The 20,016-nt window shown below is 55.0% G+C and overlaps 1 protein-coding gene across 1 annotated transcript; it reads left to right on the top strand.

Moving 5' to 3' along the window:
* The first annotated feature begins 90 nt into the window (after nucleotides 1-90).
* Nucleotides 91-18,057, top strand: Mvk (mevalonate kinase). The gene is made up of 11 exons (XM_032886843.1): nucleotides 91-193; nucleotides 1,175-1,266; nucleotides 2,726-2,873; nucleotides 6,947-7,091; nucleotides 9,630-9,785; nucleotides 10,971-11,074; nucleotides 11,561-11,606; nucleotides 13,459-13,549; nucleotides 13,878-13,994; nucleotides 16,462-16,615; nucleotides 17,614-18,057. The coding sequence occupies exons 2-11, from the start codon at nucleotides 1,189-1,191 to the stop codon at nucleotides 17,760-17,762; spliced, it is 1,188 nt and encodes a 395-aa protein (XP_032742734.1). The 5' UTR covers nucleotides 91-193; nucleotides 1,175-1,188; the 3' UTR covers nucleotides 17,763-18,057.
* Nucleotides 18,058-20,016: the final 1,959 nt, after the last annotated feature.

The raw sequence follows: 20,016 nt of genomic DNA, 5'->3' as shown, positions 1-20,016 counted from the left end.
GCGGGGCAATCTCGGTCTGTTTGAAATTCTCATTGGTCAATGTTCGACCCAATCCGTAAAGGGAACCTCGACTCAAGCTCTCTGATTGGCCGGAGGAAGACACGCCTGCCTCCTTGGGGCTCTGCCCTTTGATATGGAGAAGACCGGGAGCTACTGCGGGAGTTTCGGCTCACCTGGGCGCTGGCCGGGGCAGGTGAGAGGCCTGGGCTGCGGGTGGGGCGATGTGAGGGTTGGGTCCCGGACACCCTGGGCCGGGCGCCGCGGTCCTCTGTCTTAGTTTCCTCGATCCGAGCGGTCGGCGACCTCAGGTCGGACAGTTCCCGGTAGACTGGGGTCTCCGTGGCTACTGAGTATGCAGTGGGGTGGCCAGTGCAAGGGAGTTCCAGTGAAGTCTTGAACCGGGTGACTTTGCGTTATTTATAACAATGTAAAATGCGTGCACCCATAAGTCCAGCAAAAGCACTTGGTGAGACTCTGCCTTGCACAAGTTCTTGTTTAAATGTGCAACACGAGGCGTAACAGGTAAGCCCCGCAGCCTTGTGTATAACTGACAAGTTGGTTGTGGCCTCATGTCCCGGAAGAATTCTTTCTTCTGCAAGATTTTATGTAAACCTCGGGTTTCGATACCATCAAACGCATAACCGCCCTCATGGTAGGCAAGCATTCCACGACTGAGCCGTGCACTCGGAGGTCATGTCAGTTTCTACCAGCAGCAGTGATAGTCCCGTCAGTACCTTGTAGCTCACTGCGGTATAGATGCTACTTTGCCAGACTGACAGGTCCTGCTGCTTCTGGTCCTTTGAATCAGTCTCCAGCGTTGTCTCTATTAGCTGATTTGTTGGAAACAGATTCATGGCAGTTTTCCTAAGACATGCTGGGGACGGAAGGGCTGGTATCTGAACCCAGATTTTTTTCCATTGTCCAGCTGACTGGCTCACTGCCCTGTCATCCTGGTATATAGTTCTGGATGGTAGTTCCACGAAGAGACAGAGTTTCTCTATATGGCGCTGGCTGTCCTGGAACTCACACTGTAGACTAGGCTGGCCTCCAACCCCCAAAGAGATCCACCTGCCTCTGCCTCTCGAGTGCTGGGATTAAAGGTGTGGGCCTTCCTGGTGTTTGTAGCCAAGATCTAGGAAACTTTGTTTTTCCTCTCTGCTGCTTTTTCTTTCAGGAGTCTCAGGAGCCATGTTGTCAGAAGTCCTGCTGGTGTCTGCTCCAGGGAAAGTCATCCTCCATGGAGAACATGCTGTGGTCCATGGCAAGGTAAAAACTCCCCAGAGATGGGCTGGAGAGACAGCTCAGTGGTTAAGAACACTGACTACTCTTCCAGAGGTTCTGAGTTCAAGTCCCAGCAACCACGTGGTGGCTCACAATCATCTGTAATGGGATCTGATGCCCTCTTGTGGTGTGTCTGAAGACAGCGACAGTGTACTCATATACATAAGATAAATAAATAAATCATTAAAAAACAAAAACAGGGGCTGGAGAGATGGCTCAGCGGATAAGAGCACTGACTGCTCTTCCAGAGGTCCTGAGTTCAAATCCCAGTAACCACATGGTGGCTCACAACCATCTGTAATAGGATCTCTTCTGGTGTGTCTAAAGATAGCTACAATGTACTCATATACATAAAATAAAAAATCTTTAAAAAAAACAAAACAAACAAACAAAACAAAAACAAAAACAGGGGGTTGGGGATTTAGTTCAGTGGTAGAGCACTTGCCTAGCAAGCACAAGGCCCTGGGTTCAGTCCCCAGCTCCGAAAAAAAAAAAACCAAAAAAAACAAAAAACAAAAAACAAGGGCTGGAGAGATGGCTCAGCGGCTAAGAGCACCAACTGCTCTTCCTGAGGTCCTGAGTTCAATTCCCAGCAACCACATGCTGGCTCACAGCCATCCGTAATGGTATCTGATGTTTTCTTCTGGTGTATCTGATGACAAACTACAGTGTACTGATATACATTAAAAACAAAAACAAAAAGTCCCCAGGTATTTGAACTGATTGGGTAACCACTTCTCTCTGACACTGACTTTGAAGAAGGTAAAAGAAAGGCCTGGATGAATGTCTCCAGCCAGACGAACCTTAAGTTGGTCCCACTCCGTACCATAGCGGAAAGATGGTTTATAAAACCTACAGGTTGGGTGGAATCACCCAGGAAGTGAGTGTTGGTGGAGGGGAAAGAGCTTAGAGAACTGGACTCTGGGAACATTCCAGGGTTGAGGAATTGGAAAGATGGAGTGGTAGAAGTATTGCATACTTGTATTATCTCATTTAAACCTTGGCCCTAACCCGAGTCCGATGTGTAGTCTCCTATTTTGTAGATAAAGCTGAGGCTCAGGAGAGAGTCGGTAACTTGACCAAGCACATTACACCCTCTCCAACCCTCATCCTTTACGGTCTCGTGCGTGCGTGCGTGTGTGTGTGTGTGTGTGTGTGTGTATGTGTGTGTATGTCTGTCTGTCTGTCTAGGCTAAGAGACAACCTGAGGTCTGTCTGTCTGTCTAGGCTGAGACAACCTGAGGTATCATTCCTCAAGAGGCACTGTTTACCTTGGATTTTGAGCCAGCCCTTCTCATAATCTTACATGAGTTTGTTGGGATGGGGAAGGGTAGGCGGCCAGCAAACCCCCCAGGATCCTCCCATCTCCACCTCCAGAACGTATGGCCGCTGGCCCGTGAGCCCCTCACCTTCAGGCTTCCCAGTTTTGCCCTTCATTTTGCAGGTAGCTCTGGCGGTGGCCTTGAACTTGAGAACATTTCTCGTGCTGCGACCACAGAGCAATGGGAAAGTGAGCCTCAATTTACCAAACGTCGGTATTAAGCAGGTCTGGGATGTGGCCACGCTTCAGCTGCTGGACACAGGCTTTCTTGGTTAGTACAAAGAGGGGGGGGCCTGGTGTGGCAAGAGCCTGGCCCCTGAAGGAAGTGGGGAAGGGGTGACAGACAGAGTGGTTACTTCAGGCTGCTTGTGGGGAGCCAGAAAATGATGTTGTCCTCCGACCCCAGAAAACTGGCTTCATTCACTTCGTACAGGACTTAGTTTTGTTTGTTTGTGATACCAGACCTCACAGAGATCTGCCTGCCTCTTTCTCTCAAGTGCATGCTCCACCACACCTAGCTAGTTCATTTGAAACATGTAGAACTGTGCCCTGGATCTCTGTGGCCTGCTGTGGGCGGATCTTCCAGGCTCACTGTAGAGTAAAAATGTTAAGCTGTTGAGTTAGTTACCCTTCTTGTTGCTATGACAAAGGCAACTTGAGTATGTATTGTGGCTCTCGGTTTGAGCATAGTCCATTGGGCTCCTGGCAGGAGCGTAAGGTGCCTGGTCACATTCCCTCTGTAGTCAGGAAGCAGAGAGAGAGAAGAATGGCTCTACTCCTCCCTGTTATTCAGTCTAGAACTCCGGGGATGGTGCTATACACACCCAGAGTGAGTCTTCCTACATTAGCTGAACCTCTCTAGAAATGCCCTCCTAGTCAGGCTCAGAGCTGTGTCTCCTAGGTGATTCTAAATCCTATCCGAATTAATTAGTGTATCCCCAGTACTTGGGAGGTGGGGGCCAGAGAATCAGGAATACAGCTCCGGCTGTATGGTAAGATCAAGGCTAGCCTGGGCTACGTGAGCCCACATTAAATGAAACAAGATAAAAGAGACAAAAGGATTGACTGTCACAGGTGTGGAAGCAGGTGTGCCACAGTGTCAGTCACAGGTGTGGAAGCAGGTGTGCCACGGTATCACAGGTGTGGAACAGTGTATGTACTTATAGAAGCCAATGTGGAAAGGTACAGGAAAGTCTATGGGAAGAGCTATCAACTGACGACAACAGTTAGTTCCTGGGGTGGACGCCGTGACGGGAAGTAGATCGAGAAAGCTGTCAATTCTGCTTTTAGTGAAAGTGAAGGCACTGTTGTTCTGTGTGGTTTGTTACAGAGCAGAGGCCCGGGTGGCTCAGGGGTGGGGTGTGTGCTTACCAACTTGTGTTTGTTACTGGCTAATCCAATCAATACTAATGAAGTGTTGCTGTAATTCCTTCCCAGGGGAAACAAAACATCTCCCCCTCCTCCTCCTAAGGTCCCAATGATAAACCAAGGCACAATTCCCCCAGAGTTCACCCTGGGGAAGCAGGGGCTTCTTTACTGAGTGTATAAGTCAGGGGTTGGTTATTGGAGTGTGGGTGCCCCCACATAAAGGTCTTACCAGAAGGCTTTACCCAGCAGGAAGATGTAGTCACACAGATGGAGCCCCAAACCCCAATCTTCCCCAGTCTGTATACCCTAGCCACACGCAATTAAGGCAGAGCAGCATGCAGAATGGTAGGGGGCTGCTGGGTACTGAGGTGGGGGTCCTGTGACCTCCCCACCCCTCTGTGAGGAGTGCAGTCACCAAGCCCAGCTGGGATAATCGTTTTGGCAAGGGGGTACAAGGGAATTCCCCAAGATGGCTGTTGCCTGACTCAGAGGCCATTCGGGAGCAGCACAAGGTGACAGACACCACATCGCTTCCTCAGTAGCAACCTGGGCATTCTGGCACCAGCCCTTCACGACTGACTTTTGGAGAGAGGGACTCGGGTCGACCGAGAGATGGAATTTCTGTGTCTCTGAAACAGAGCCGGGCCATGTCAACGTCTAGGGACACGGTGCTTCTCTTTTGGGGTGTCAGCACTTTCCCGTGCCATTAACCCAAGGCCCCTGTGCTGCTGCTGGCGTCATGGGAAGAGCGGTGGTTACAGCCATCCAGGCGAGTTCCCTTCTGTCAGCAGGGTAGTGCCTGCCCCATGAGTCTGGTCTGACCACAGAATCCTGCTGGTTCATGCCTTTCTCAGCAAGCCTAGGGCTAGCAAGAGCCCTCCACGACTACTTCCAGCCTGTTCCCAAGCCCCGCTACCAGAGATGGAGTGACAGTGAATGCTTGGGCTTGGGGTGTGACTCAGCAAGGGAGAGCTGGGCTTGATCCCCAGTAAAGAAAGAGGGAAGGGGCTGTCTTTACCTAGACTGACTCTTTTCTACTTACCGGTTCTTGTAATTGGGAGAGGGGGCACTTCCCCCAGTGTCTGTAGTTCCTGCCCCTGCCCTTCGACTGTGGAGAATTGGTAGAGGTGGTGGGAAATGACTATATTTTGTAAGAAGCACTGTGGGTGACTCCTGGGTCCCCTCAGCTCAGAGCCTCTGGGACTTGCTTACCATGGTACCAGGCACCGCTAGGGCAGAAATGTCCCCGGAGGACCAGCAGCCGCTTTTCTAAGTCGGTGTCTAAAGTGGCACCAGCCAGGAGTGGTAGCTTCTGGCCGAGATCATGCAAGCCCGCCGGCGAGTCCGGACAGGCATGTGACCTGGCTGAGGGTTGCGGTGGAGAACGGTCAGGACACACGGTGGGTGCCAGGGCTGTAAGTCTGCTTCGGTAGGAGAGTACAAGGGCCTCTTGGAGACTGGTTTCCTCCTTTTGGAGTCTAGCATTCCCTCCACGTAGTAACAGGCAAAGAACAGGTATCAACCTCCTAGGCCGGGCTGTGAGCCAAGCGTGCCCTCCACCAGTGGTCCCCAACGTAGGAGAGACCATCCATCTCCTTCATGGCTGTGACAATTGAGGGTAAAGGCAGGAGACACCATGTCGTCATGGATATAGAAAGGGCTCAGACACAGCTCTCTAAACTCCAAGATTGGTCTGAACCCATCCCAGCACTCTGCAAAGTTGGGGTCTCCTTGACCCCCTGTTTTTTTCCTCTGGAATACCATCAGTCTTTTAGGCACACAGGCACTGAACCCTTGGTGGGTGAGGCCTTGAACTTTCCTAACAGCCATGCCCTGCTCCATTCGTTTGCTCCTGACCTGAGGCTGGGAGAAGTAATTTCTACAGGTGAGCTGGTCAGACTGGATCAGCCTCTTCTGCATGACAGAGACAGGTGGCCCAGGTCCTGTGCTGCGCTGGACAAAACCTCTGTGTGTGTGTGTGTGTGTGTGTGTGTGTGTGTGTGTGTGTGTGTGTGTGTGTGTGTATGATGTATGTTTGGGGTGTGGTGTGTGGGTGTGAGATGTATGTGTGTGTGTCGTGCGTGGCGTTGTGTGTCTGTGTGATGTGGTTCATCTGTGTGTGTGTGTGTGTGTGTGTGTGGGGTGTAGTGTTTGTGGTGTGTCTGATATATGTGTGTGTGTCTGTGTATGGTGTGTGTGGTGATGTATGGGTGTGTGGTATATGTGTGTGTGTGATGTATGTGGTATGTGTTGTGTGTGGTGTGGTGTGTGGGTGTGAGATGTATGTGTCATGTGTGTATCATGGTGTGTCTGTGTGATGTGGTTCATCTGTGTGGTGTGTGTGTGTGTGTGTGTGTGTCTGGTATAGTGTTTGTGGTGTATCTGATGTGTGTGTGTGTGTGTGTGTGTGTGTGTGTGTGTGGTATGGTATGTGTGGTGTGGTGATGTGTGGGTGTGTGGTGTGTGTGAGGTGAGTGTATGTTCGTGTATGCATGCACGCACATTGGGAGTGCTAAGAATGGAACCCAGGGCCTGGCACTTGCTAGGGCCTTACTTAATACTGAGCCCCATCTCTAGTCCTTTTGCTAATTGTCTTTGAGAGAGAGAGAGAGAGAAACCTGCTCCCTTTGACATGGTTTTGAAGGCTGGAAGGCAAATCACAGTGCTCGTGCTCAGACTATCAGCTAAGCACTTGATCTGGGCCAGGACCTGCACTGCATGCCTTGTCCTTGTCTTTGCGAAGGCCCCCTGAGGAGGTGCCATTGCTGTCCTCTTACCAAGGTTCAGAGACAGTAAGCCACTCGGCTGAGGGCCACATGTTCAGTGAGTGGCGGCTAAGACCCACACCCAGGGCAAGTGTTGGGCTGGAGGGTGGGACCTTTTCGTCCCCACGCTGATGCCAGCGTGTTCTGCGGTTTTACGAGAACGTCTGCTCTGCAGGCCTCTCACCCACCTGCTTGTTTGCCTGTGTGACAGAGCAAGGCGATGTCCCGGCACCCACCTTGGAGCAACTGGAGAAGCTGAAGAAGGTGGCGGGCCTCCCCCGAGACTGTGCAGGCAACGAAGGCCTGTCTCTGCTTGCCTTTCTGTACCTGTACCTGGCTATCTGCCGGAAACAGAGGTGCGTGCATGGGCTGTGGGAGTCTACCCCCGGGAAGTGTTCCGGAGAATTCCGGAGCCTCATGGGTTTCTAGGGATGATGTCCGTGGCAACCCAGGCAAGGGGGGCGGGGGGGAGGGGAGAGCGAGCCTGAGGAAGGCCATTTAGCTAGTCAGGCTGTAGAGTTGTGGCATGAACCACCTGGCTGGCTGATGTGTTCACCCTGTGCTGCGTCCCCGGCTGCTTTAGTTAAACAGAGCAAAGGGTCTGTTGCAATTCCTCAGGGCGACCTCTCTGTGGTGTGGCTGGAGGGAGGCGGTCAGCACTGTGAGGCCACTGCAGAGAGACCTGGGAGCCAGTGCCTAGGGCGTGACAGCTCCTCTGAGGCAGCCTCACGAGGCCAAGATGGTAGTGCTTGCCCGCTCTGAGGCTCAGCTTCCCTGTGTGGAATGATCCATCGACAGCACCAGGCTCTGAGGAGAATACGGTCTGATCTGCCTAAAGCACGGAGCCCAGAGCCCGACGTGCAGCTCAGGGCATGGTTGCTGTAACCATCGGCCATTTCCTCAGGCTGGAAGTGGTGACTTAGACCTATGACCCCAGCACTCAGGAGACTGAGTTGCCATGTGACGGTCCCCAGAGTGACAGCCTGCACTGCGGTGTGAGACCTCGTCTCAAACAGAAAAAAACACCACCAAGTCAGGCTGGGGATGCGACCAGTGAAGGTGTTTGGCTACCATGTGCGAGACTATGAGTCTTTGTCCCCAGAGCTTCACAAAACCTGGGTTGGTGGAGCTCACCTGAAATCCCAGCCCCTGGGAGGATGACCAGTTCAGAGCCATCCTCCTCTACCCCAGCAACCTCGAAGTCAGCCAAGGCTTTGAAAGACCCTCTCCAAAATGGCAGGTGCTTACGCATGCACACACACACGTAGTGAACTCATTATTTAGTAATAACATAATTTTCTCAAGGTACAGTAAGGAGGATTGGGAGTATATTTAAACTGGTAAGTTGAACGTGGCCGTGACAGACACGGTACATGCAATAGTTTGGGGCGGGGGTTTGGTTGTTTTGTAAGCTGTGGCTGGTCTGGAACTCAGTGAGACCAGGCTAGCCTAGAACTCACAGAGATCTAGCTGCTTCTGCCTCTGGAGTGCTGGGGTTTAAGGTGTGTGTCACCATGCCTGTGACTGGTGTGATTTATTTATTCATCTATGCATGTGAGTACACTGTTCCTGTCTTCAGACACACCAGAAGAGGGCATAGGACCCCATTACAGATGGTTGTGAGCCACCCTGTGGTTGCTGGGACTTGAACTCAGGACCTCTGCGAGAGCAGTCAGAGCTCTTAACTGCTGAGCCATCCCTCCAGCCCCTCAGATGTTATCCCCAGGCCTAGGCTATGTAGCCGGCCTTGCTACTTTGTGGGTCTTCTTTTTTCCACCCTTCTCCACCCTTTTCTTTCTACCCTTTCAACCCCTAATGCTAGATAAGAGGGGAAGAGGATAGGGAGGAATAAAGTCAGGGGTTGGAAATCGGGCAACATTTTTGTTAGACTACTTCCTACTTATTAGGGGCATCGAGTTCCTTGGGGGCAAGTTTGGTCTTCACTGACGGGATAACTAATTTCTTCTTCTTGTTGTTTCTTCTTTGCACACAAATACTTCACAAACCAACAATAGCCCACTCTGCCTCTAGGGGCCCTATTCATCTACTCTCTGAAAAGTCTCCAGGATTCCAAACACTTTACAACAACAAAAATTCTGCAGCTGGCAAAATCACACCTCTGCTAGAGCAGGAGCCAAATCACAGTCAGCAGCTGTGGAGTCTGAAGCAGCCGCACATCCCACACCTGGGATGTGTTAAAACGAAAACATTCTGGGTTTTTGTTTTTGTTTTTGTTTTTTTGTTTTTTGTTTTTTTTAAAGAAACCAAAATTGCCACTGCAGGGCTGTTCAGCATGGGTAACACACTTTGCTTCAATTGGTTGGGCCCTGGTCTCTGGTGCGGGCCTGTGTACTCTGAAAAGCCGTGCTTGGAGTTAGGTATCTACAAAATGGGAACAGGTCTCAGAAACTGCAGAACACTGTCGGGTCTTACTTGAGGGAGGTCTCCGTGTGATGGTCTGATAGTTCTTTTAACCAAACTGCTGTAGACCTGGGTTCCATGTGTCGGCAGTAGTGCCTGGTGCAGGTAGTCTGCAGAAGTGTCCAATGGAGGTGCTTCCCAAGCTCCAGAAAGATGGGTGGGAGGGTGACATGGAGCAAGGCCATGCCAGACAGACGGACAGGTGGTGCTGAGAACCAGGCCAGGAGGAGCCCAGCTCTACCGAGCAGGGAGTTCTCAGGAGGGGTTTAGGTTCACAGTGATTTAACTGAAGTCTGATGCCTGTTTCCTGGTGGTCAGCGTCGTCTTCAGTCCCTGGAACCCGATGGGGATTGCTCCCGTCAGGGTCTAGATGCTCAGCCACCCCCTCCCCCAGTGTCCACACCTGGCCCCAGGTTCCCATTGGCGCTTCACACCCTTTAAGGGAGTCACTTTCTGTGCCCGGTGTGTTTCAGGACACTCCCGAGCCTGGACATCATGGTGTGGTCGGAACTGCCCCCTGGGGCAGGCTTGGGCTCCAGTGCAGCCTACTCAGTGTGTGTGGCAGCCGCCCTCCTGACTGCCTGTGAGGAGGTCACCAACCCGCTCAAGGACAGGGGCTCCATTGGCAGGTAAGGACCAGCTTTCTCCTGCTCCCCGTCCTTCCTGTGACAGAGCAGTGCGTGGCACTGGGGTTTGTGACAATTTTTGTGACCCTCTGAACCTCAGTTTCCCCTCTGAGGGAAAATGAGTAACCCTGTCTTTCCCACTGGGTTTCTCTTTGTCTCTCTGTCTCTGTCTCTGTCTCTCTCTCTTATTCTCTCTCCCTGTGTGTGTGTGTGTGTGTGTGTGTGTGTGTGTGTGTGTGTGTGTGCCCAGAGGCACCAGCTGTTGGGCCAGGGTTTGTGTATACTCAGGAGCTGTGGCCCCAATAGCCCGTGTTAGGCCGCTGTCCCTGTGCAATGGTATCCGTCCATCTCACTGTGCAGTCGTGTCTGCCTTCACAGATGAGAAAGGTGAGGACTGGTAGAGCAGACAGGGTCCAACCAGCATCCTGCACATACAGCTCAGCCAAGGCAAGGGAAGGGAATTTCTAGAAGGGAGCCAGACTGAGGACGGGGAGAGGGTGGGCTGCACTTCCGAGTTCCTGCTAGTGTTTTGACCTGGTCCTGTGCTAGCCCTGAGCCCACCCCATTCCTGGGGAGGCTCCTCTGCTTCAAGGAAGCCCAGAGGTGATGGTTGCCCACCAGGGATTCACAATAGAGGTGTGTTCATTGTCCTGGGGTCTCAGTGTGTGGCCTCACCACCATGCACACTTGCTTCCCCACACCTCCAGTTCCAGGGGTCACACAGGAAGCAGAAGCCTCACCTCTGCTTGCCCTTCCTGAGACAGACCCTCTGAGGAGCTGACATTTGAGCAGTCAACGTGTATGCTGTGTAGACGCAATGTCTGCCTCCAGCCGTACGTGACCTAGCCTGGCGAGAGTGGAGCTAAGCATCCTATCCCTGAGGCAGGTGAGGGCTCAGAGAGGTTAGGTAACAGGTTCAGAGTCACCCAGCTGGTGAGAGCACAGCACACAGGGAAACTGAGGCTTGAGCCACTCCCACCATGCTGTGTGGGTTTCAGAGGACAGGAAAGCGAGGCTCAGGATCATCTTAGACTGAGAGGGGCAGACTCTACCGCTCCTTCTGAGTTCCTGTGCCCACTCACATCAGCCCTGGGTTTTGGGTGGCCCCTGCACTCATAGCAGGGACAGCCCACAGCTCCTTCCTTCGACTGTCCAAGGCTACCCCAGCCCCTTTCTCTGTGTGCTCAGTTGGCCCGAGGAGGATCTGAAGTCAATTAACAAGTGGGCCTACGAGGGGGAGAGAGTGATCCACGGGAACCCCTCTGGCGTGGACAATTCCGTCAGCACCTGGGGTAAGTGTGTTCGCCCCCTCGTCCTTCCTGGGAGTCTCGTTACATTTGTGGGTGCCCCGGCTCTCCCGGCTTGGGATGGGTCCAATTAGTGGCTTCTGAGGAAAAGAGCGCACTCCTGCTCCGGGTGAGGGGAAGATCTCAGGCGCTGACTCTCTGGGGGGAGGCCCAGGCCTGGGAAATAGGAACCCCACAGGGGACTGCTGCTGTGGAGTTGGTGAACCAGGAGAGCAGCCTTCCATCCTGACAGGCCCAGCCACTGAGCCCCGGGCCTTAGCCTCACCACTCGGGCGATGGCTGAGGATGTCAGGTGGCTCAGAAGGCCGAGGGCCCGGGGACCTTCATACCCTTAGGGTCTTCCACAGATGAAGCCAGAGTGGACGGGTGCGTCACTCAGCCTGGCGTGTCCTGGTCCACACTGACCTCATGCTGTCCCAGAATGCAAATCCGAGCCATCCCCATGGTGATGGCTGCTGTCCCTCTCTCCAGGAGGAGCCCTGCGCTACCAGCAAGGGAAGATGTCATCCTTGAAGAGGTAATTCAGGCCGCATTGCCATGGCTAACACATATCCAGGAAGAGCACTGTGCCTCTGTGAGGTTCTCAGGGGCAGGTGTCCTTGCGTCCCCTCCCTGCTGTGGGGGCCCCTGGCTGTTGTCTTCCTTCCTCCATGCCAACTCTTCACCACGATTAAAGGTGAAGGTCGTGTGTGGCCACCCCTTCCCTTTGAAGCTCAGCTGATCCGCAGACCCTGGCTGCCTGTCTGTCTGTTCATTTGGTAAACATTAGCCACTACCTCTTTCCTAATGACCAGGAATGTAGGCATCCCTCTCTGGCTGTTTCCAGGAGCTTTTGCTGGGCATGAGAGTGAGGTTGGGACAGATAAGTACGGAAGCCAACAGAGGGGAAAGAGGGGTGTTGTGGAGGCTAGCAAGGCTTGGGCGAGCTGGAGCCTGCAGCCGGAGGCTTGGGCAAAGCTCAGAGCGGAGGATTTGGCAGCGTCCACCCTGCTTTGCGCGCTGTGTCCTACCTGGTCAGCTGTGCAGACTGAATCTTGGCCCCCAGTGCTTTAGCCATCTGCAGAAAGATTGGGGACAGGGATTAAATGGTGGCAAGTAGGAGCCCGGTGGGAATTATGTGTTGGGGGGTCACTGGCACCCATGGTGGTCAGCACAGATAGGCACACAGTCCTGGCATACTGCTCTAGCCAGCTGAGGGGCTCGGAGGTCCGCCCCTCCCTCCCCTCCCCCCTCCCTCCCCTCCCCTCCCCCCTCCCCCCCCTCCCCCCTACCCCCTTCCCTCCCCCCCCCCCACACCCCTCCCCCCCCCTCCCCCCCTCCCCTCCGCTCCCCTCCCTTTCCCTGTCCTATAGAGACCTCCTCTCTCAGCTTTGGCGGTCTGCAACTCTGCACCAGATCCTTCCTTGTGATGCTGGCTGGCCCTGTACATCACAGAGTGTTCAGCAGCCTGGCTAGGCCCCCACAGCACCCCTTAGTTGTGATGCCCAAAAGTGACCCTCAGTGAGAGTGGGTGGATGGGGTTCCCCAGGGCCTCCGATGAGGTAACACCCAAGCAGAGGCCTGAATGAAGGTGAGTCAGGAGCTGTGAGGAGGGAGAATCAATGCAAGCAGGAAGGTCCTGAGGCTGTCGTGGGGCAGCTGGGTGACTGTGCACTGAGGAAGGGCGGGGGTGGGGTGACACGGAGTCAGGGAGCCCAGGCCCAGATGACCTCAGAGCAGAACCCTGAGTGTGACCCTGGACATGATAGGTTTCCATGTGGGTTGGCCGCGGGCCTCCAGCCGAGGCGTGTGTGAGGGTGAAGATGCCATCCACGAAGTACCCAACCTCCAAAACATCCCCACTCCATCCATGGCGCCATTCCGTGCAAAGCACCTCGTTTGTGGTGTGGCTCAAGGTCCACCTTCCCAGAACTCGGTCTTTTTGAGTGAAAAGGGTAGCGAAAAGACAGTGCTCATTTAAAAAGCGACGTCCTTGCAGATAGTCCTTGGGTGTGGAGCGAGTCTGCAGGGGGATGCTCATCTCTCGCCCTGTGCCCCGCCCCCTCATCCTCACCTAAGCCTCAGGGTTGGGCACCACTGACCCTCAGGCCCTCCCTTCTCTCTGCCACGGCCACTTTGAACTTATAACCCAGTGAGGGGTCACGACCTCCAGGCTGAGCCTATGCTACTGTGCTCCAGCCTCGGCCCCTGGTGGTCTTTACTCTTTCTCAGCCCTTTATCTCATGATGGTGAAGTCTTGGAGGACCTGCTTTCTCCCATCCCTGCTCTCTAGTCCCTAGACTAAGTTGACATCCCCCTGTGTGTGGCTGGGTGACACACCTACACCTTCCTGGGCCTGGCCCGTCCACCCTGCCTTCTTTTCTCCGCAGGCTCCCAGCTCTGCAGATCCTGCTCACCAACACCAAGGTCCCACGAAGTACCAAGGCCCTCGTGGCTGGCGTCAGAAGCAGGCTAATCAAGGTGCTGCTGGTGCTGCGTGTAGTGGGGTGGGGGGCAGGGAAATCTCAGGGGTGGGGTGGGGTGGGGCAGTATGTACAGAAAGGAAGGTGCTAACTATGACCACTGCCATGCTGGTCGGGATAGGGATTTTTGGAACAGGCCTGTCCCTTTAGTCACACAGCTTTGCAGTAAGGATCCCCCCCCCCCTCTCTCCCCAGACATCAGGGCATCGGCAGAACAGAGGCCAGGCCACAGGAGATCCCCGAGGGTTGGTGTAGATGGTGCCCTGACACTACAGCAGGGTCTGCCCTCCCCTAGCCTTAGACCTCACGTTCTTCCTTTCCTGCAGTTCCCTGAGATCATGGCCCCGCTCCTGACCTCAATTGACGCAATCTCCCTGGAGTGTGAGCGCGTGCTGGGAGAGATGGCGGCCGCACCAGTCCCAGAACAGTACCTTGTCCTAGAAGTAAGCTTCCTACTGAGAGGGTCTCCTCACCCCACTGCTGCCCATGGATGTATCCCCCTGTCCTCAGTTTACCCAGGCCTGGGCCCCCAAGCCTGTGTGTGCCCATGGGGGCAAGCACAGAAGCCTGGTACACGAGGCCCTGCGGGAGGTGTGGGTCCTGAGGTTGAGGGGAGACGCCCACCTTCCTGGTTTCCCGCGCTGTGCTGACTACGGGTGTCCACTCAACAGCCACCTGGCGCTTCTGGGCAGGAGGGTCCTGAAGTTGTCCGTGGTCCTCTTAACTCTGGCCAGCACCGTTGGTGTAACTCTAGGTAGCGTTTGAGCAGCCCCAGGTCTGAATTTCACTCACTGCCTGCTGGTGGCCGCGCTAGGGTGTCACAAAGTTATTCCAGTTCCAGGGCCTCCTGTTCCCAGTGCCCATGTGTCACCAGCTCAGAGAGTCAAAGGCTTCCTCTCCGTCTGGTCTGTCCGTCAGGCTGACGGGCGAAGTACAAGGGACCCAGCAGCCCCTGGCTGAGGTAGTCATGTGAAAGGGCAGGCAGGGTCCCTTGGACGGCAGGTGTGCCCCCCTCCGCTTGGCCTCTAGTACTGACCTGTAGTACCCACCTCTGCCCCTGCCAGCATCCCGGTGTGCAGCCAACACACAAAGCGGCCACTCCTGCTCCTTACAATTACCCGTGTCTCCACCTTAGAGGCTGACTCACTTCCTGTGTCATCCAGCCAGTGAGTGGCAGAGCCAGGACCCAAACTGATGCCTGCGTAAGCCTCCACTCCGCAGATCATTAGTTTTTATTTTTCAAGTAGCCCAGGCCGGCCTGGAACTCACCGTGTAGACCAGGAGAGCCTCAGACTTAGAGATCTGCATGAGACGTGCACCATCACCCCCAGAATCACTCAGATCTTTACTGAGTCCCTACTGTGCACGGGGCAGTCCTCCAGCCTTGTTTCCCAGCTCTCAGCTCCATCCACATTCAGAATCACAGATCCGAGCAGGAAAGTAATAAAGACGAGAACTTCTCGCTTACGCCCTGTCGGGCCTGAGAGTGCCGGGGAGCAGCCTGCTGATTACGCAGTGAGGGTATTTTTGGCTACCACCGCTGCTCAAGTGCACAGCACTGCCCCCGGACAGCTCTGCATGTGAACCAGCGAGCTGTTCTCTGGTGTCATAGTCTGTCATCCGATCCTTGACAGATTTTGGATCAGAATGTGACAGGTGTCTGGAACCTGCCTTGACAACCTGACACCTGGCACTCAGGCACACAGAGAGGCCCCCGAAGTCTCCTCACGCAGCCCACCAGGCTCAGGAAAGGCACGAGGGGGCTGCCACCGGGCCACGCTGCCTGTCTGCTCATTGGTCAGCATCCCAGCAAGTGGGCGGGGCCCGGGAAAGAGCACCTGGCAGAGCTGCCTCAGTGCATCCTGAGCTCCGTGCTCAGAGCAGAGCCTAAACAGCACAAGCCACACACACCCAGTCCCCCAGCAGGAGGTGGCATCTGGAATGCTCTGGGTGTTCTAGCAAGCAGAGGCGCTGTGGCACCAACTCGCCACCTTACAAGGTGGGCGGCCCCAGACAGGTTTTTTGCCCCTGGCCCTCAGTGTCCTCTTTTATAAGGTGGGATGATAGTGACATACACTGATAACAGGGTTTGCAGACCACAGGCGTTGGGCAAAAGTCCTTCCCTTCACACAGCCAGGAGGGCACAGACCTCACACTCTGCTTCCATGGGAGGAACCCTCTAGCAAAGGACTGAGAAGGGCAGAGCCAAGCCTCACCCTAGCCTGCCTCAGGCCCAAGCCCAGGAGGGAGTGCGTGGCCTTACTGGGTGCTCCTCCCCAGCACACAGTGTGTACCCAGCATCCAGTAAAAGGCAAGCAGTGGCTGCCTTTAGCATTTTATCCACACACGCCTTGTTGGTCCTTGGCAAGCAGCAATCTTATTGCACATAATTGAAGAAACCTAGACAAATATTTAGCTATTTCCTCACTCGTGACCTTGCTGGAGTGACAGCCAGGCTCTTATTCCAAAAACCAGCCGGGGAGGCAACAGTAGGGTGGCATACCGTATGCGACATTTTCTCTCGCAAATGGTAAGCTATCCCCACTGGCCTTTAGCGGGAAAGGAACCATCTCCTGAGTAAGGGACCAGTGCCAACGGCTTCCAGCATAGCTTCATGCAGAGATTGAAGACCTGTGGTTAGGAATCTTTCAGGTGATCCCTGACCCCACGGCAGGTGTGTAGGTTTGTGGCCAGTGTAGTGACGCTGACCCCTCCCCCCACTTGATCAGCTTGGATCATACGCATGTCCCTTATAATCCCAAGGGCCCAGCTTGGTACTGGCCTCAGTACAGGAGGATGAACTCACTTATCAAAGTCCCACAGAGAGAGCATGAGCTGTCCCACAACCAGGGCTGTGACAGGAAGCTCGCCTTGGTGGGTCAGGCAGGAACAGATGACCGCCTCTTCCAGGAGCTAATGGACATGAACCAGCACCATCTGAATGCCCTTGGTGTGGGCCACGCCTCCCTGGACCAGCTCTGTCAGGTAACAGCAGCACATGGACTGCACAGCAAGCTGACTGGCGCAGGCGGCGGCGGCTGTGGCATCACCCTCCTGAAGCCAGGTACGGGGTGTGCGGCTGGGGAGACGGTTAGACTGATGGAAGGGCCGCCGGAGAATTCCCCACAGGGGGGACTTGAGCTCGGCTCTGTAGCCTTGGGCAAGTGCGTTAACCTCCCCTGGGCAAGCGCGGGTGATGGCAGGTAGACTACTGGACCATTGCTCCTACCCCAGGAGGAGTGTGTGGCTGCAAAGGTCATCCACCCCAGGCCCCTGCCTCCACCTGCAAAAGCTTCAGAAACATCCAGGGCAGCCTCCCATCCCCCAGCTGCCACCCCACTCCTGTTCACTGTGAGGAGCAGACAGGTTTGGAAGAGTGAAATAGCTTTGGTCTTTGGGAGGAAAGACTCACCAAGAGGCTTAAGGGAAAGGAGCCCCACACCATACCAGAGGGCAAGGAATTCTCGCTGCAGGCATCTGGCGGTACCATCTGTCTCACCCACTCCTGTGTTGCCGCCTCCTTCTCCCCCTCCCCCTCCTCCTTCCCCTCCCCTTCCTCCTCCCTCTCCCCCTCCTCCTCCTCCTCCTCCGTCTCATCACTCCATCTCCTCACTTTGCACAGCCCACCAAGGTTTCCAAAGCCCCAGGCTTCTGGCTTCAAAGAGTGAGGTGTCCTCCCGGAGGCCCTGCTGGGTGGCTCCTGGTCCATGGCTGACACTTATGAGTCAGTGTTTTTAAGAGCATGCCCAGTACACCAGGTGTTGGCCAGGCACACATGGGATGGGGAGGCAGAGTCAGCCCCATTCTTAGGTAGGGAAACTGAGGCCCATATGGGGATTATGTTTGAAGCCACATTTGAAGCGTGGCATGACGTCATGAGGCATGGCAAGGCTGGGGCCAGGTGGTTACAGCCCGTGAGGAGGGCGTGGGGCTTGACTTGTGGCTCATAGGTACTGCAGTGAGCCTCGGAAGCCACAAGATGCACCCCAGGAGGGCCTTACTCCAGGGCTGGGAGCGTCTGCTGAGTACCATCCGCCAGACCTGACTGCCTTCCCTCCCCAGGTCTAGAGCGAGCAAAAGTGGAGGCCGCCAAGCAGGCCCTGACCGGCTGCGGGTTTGACTGCTGGGAGACCAGCATTGGAGCGCCTGGGGTCTCCATGCACTCAGCCACCTCCATAGAGGACCCTGTCCGACAAGCCCTGGGCCTCTGACATGTCATCCTGCCAGGAAGCTTCCACGTATCTGGGGCTGGAGTTGGCCCCTGTGCTGGCCACTAACACATTTCCTGCTGGTAGTGCCTTGTAGACTCTGAGAGGCACCACCTCCATGGCCCATCTGTATCCTGGCACTGCTGAAGCCAGACAGGCATCAGTTACCCGGTCTTCTGAGACAGCAGGCTGACACAGGAGGCCTTCCCCCTGGGGATTCTGCCTGGGCCTGGCCTCCACCGGCCTCACACAAACTCTCCGGCTCCTAGCCACGCACCCTTCTGTCCTCAGATAACGGCCCCTTCGGAACCGCCTGGGATCATTGGCTGAGGCAAGGCATGCCGACTGCTCTATCCCCGTGTGTACCCATGGACAAGCTGCCCATGGTGGGGCGGGGGAAGGGGGAATAAAATGAGCTCGTACAAACAAAGCCTCAGGCCCTGTGGGAAGGCAGGGCTAGTGCATGGTGCTCCTCGCGCCCCCCCACCCAGTGCATCCTCCATCTCCGGGAGTTTTCAGGCTGAAGGAAGACATCCATTGCTTTGCTGTGTAGCTCAGGGAGGGAGTTTTCCTAGGTAGCCACTGCTGCATAGTGACCGCTCAGTCACAGCACAGAGCACTGCTCTCCTGGGCACCTACACACAGCTCTGAAACCTGGGACGTGAACTTATAGCCTGGGGCACCTCTTCCTTCTGATGCCAGCTGGCTAGGGGAAGGATAGGTCCTTCCTCCATGCCCCTGGAATGGCAGGGTCCACCAAAGCCTGGTGAACTAGTGCCTCACCCAGCCTGAGCCGCTGGGAGCCAGGGGCCACTGTAAAGATGGGCTGAGTTTCTGATGACTCTGTTTGCCCTCAGCCGCTAGGGGGCAGCTGGTGCCTTTCCCACCTCCCTCAAGAGGAGGGCAGATGGCGGCTGGGCTGGGTGCCCCACCTAGAGGTCACTAGCAGCACCTCGAGGGCCCTAAGAAGATGAGGCCCCCATATACCCTGGCAGGTCTGTGCCCCTGTCCTTCAGAAACTGGTGGGCCTGCGTGCCCAACTTTACAGCACAGCGAGGATTCTCACCCCCATTTCACAAGCTAAGGAGACAAACCTCAGAAGGTCCAAAGCCACACAGCTTATCAGCCCCTGAGGCCTTTTGACTCCATAGCCTGCCCCCCAGCCTGCTGTGCCCCGGAAGTGCTCCCCCAAGCTGCAGCAGTAACCACGTGAAGCACGAAGGCACATTTCCTCCCCATTCAGAGGTACCCGGTCAAGTCTGGGGCCAAACGTCTTCACCTCACAGTTTGAATCTGGGGCATGGGACAATAATGCAGTCATTTGCTGGGAGGAATCTTCTGTGGCAGCTGTCACGACGGAGAGGACTGAGATCTGCAGAGCCTTTGAGCTCCCTGGGGGATGGGTGTCACACTGATGTGATACACTGGCCCTCAGGGAGCAGCCACCCCTGTGTCCTGGCCAGCGAAGGCACCTACCTCAGCTGCTGTCGTGGCCACTCCCATGTACCTGGTGCCACCATACCCAGTTGCCTGTCTGAGAGGCCTTTGCAGCCACGATTGCTCTCAGTGCTCACACGACACTGGCACCGGCTGTTCTTAGTCACCCCAGAACTTCCCAAAGATCCAGGAGTGCTGTGCTGTGCCCTGTCTGCCTTGGGCATTCTGTCCATGCTGATCCAGGTGGGATGCCATCACTGAAGGATATACCTTTCCCCCTTTCTTTGACATTTGTGTGTGTGTGTGTGTGCCCACTGTGGATGTGGAGAGCAAAGAGCCAGCTCTCTTCCACCACGGGAGCTCTGCTGATTGAACTCTCGAGTCATCAGGCTTGGCAGCCACCGGCTTTACCGAAGAGCGGTCTTGCTGGCCCACTGGGTAGCTTTTTTTAAGCTCCTGGGTAATTCCAATATATGCTCAGGCCACAAGGTCACCTCTGGCCATGCCATCCTGGTGGCTTAGCTCAGCTCTGGACTGGCTCCCTTCCAGCTCTGCCACCCTTTGGCCATGTGGCTTTGGGCCAAGTGACCTTCGAGGGCTTCCTCTTAGAAGATAAAGGTGAGGGCTGAAGAGATGGCTCAGTGGTTAAGAGCACTGACTGCTCTTCCAGAGGTCCTGAGTTCAAATCCCAACAACCACACGGTGGCTCACAACCATCTGTAATGGGATCTGATGCCCTCTTCTGTTGTGCACAAGGACAATGACAGTGTACTTACACAAAACAAGCAAATAAATAAATCAAGAGAGAGACAGAGAGAGA

This window comes from Rattus rattus, chromosome 16 (assembly GCF_011064425.1).
Source record: "Rattus rattus isolate New Zealand chromosome 16, Rrattus_CSIRO_v1, whole genome shotgun sequence".
Taxonomy (NCBI): Eukaryota; Metazoa; Chordata; class Mammalia; order Rodentia; family Muridae; genus Rattus; species Rattus rattus.
Note: the sequence above shows the minus strand (reverse complement) of the source record. Positions and strands in the feature narration are given on the sequence as shown.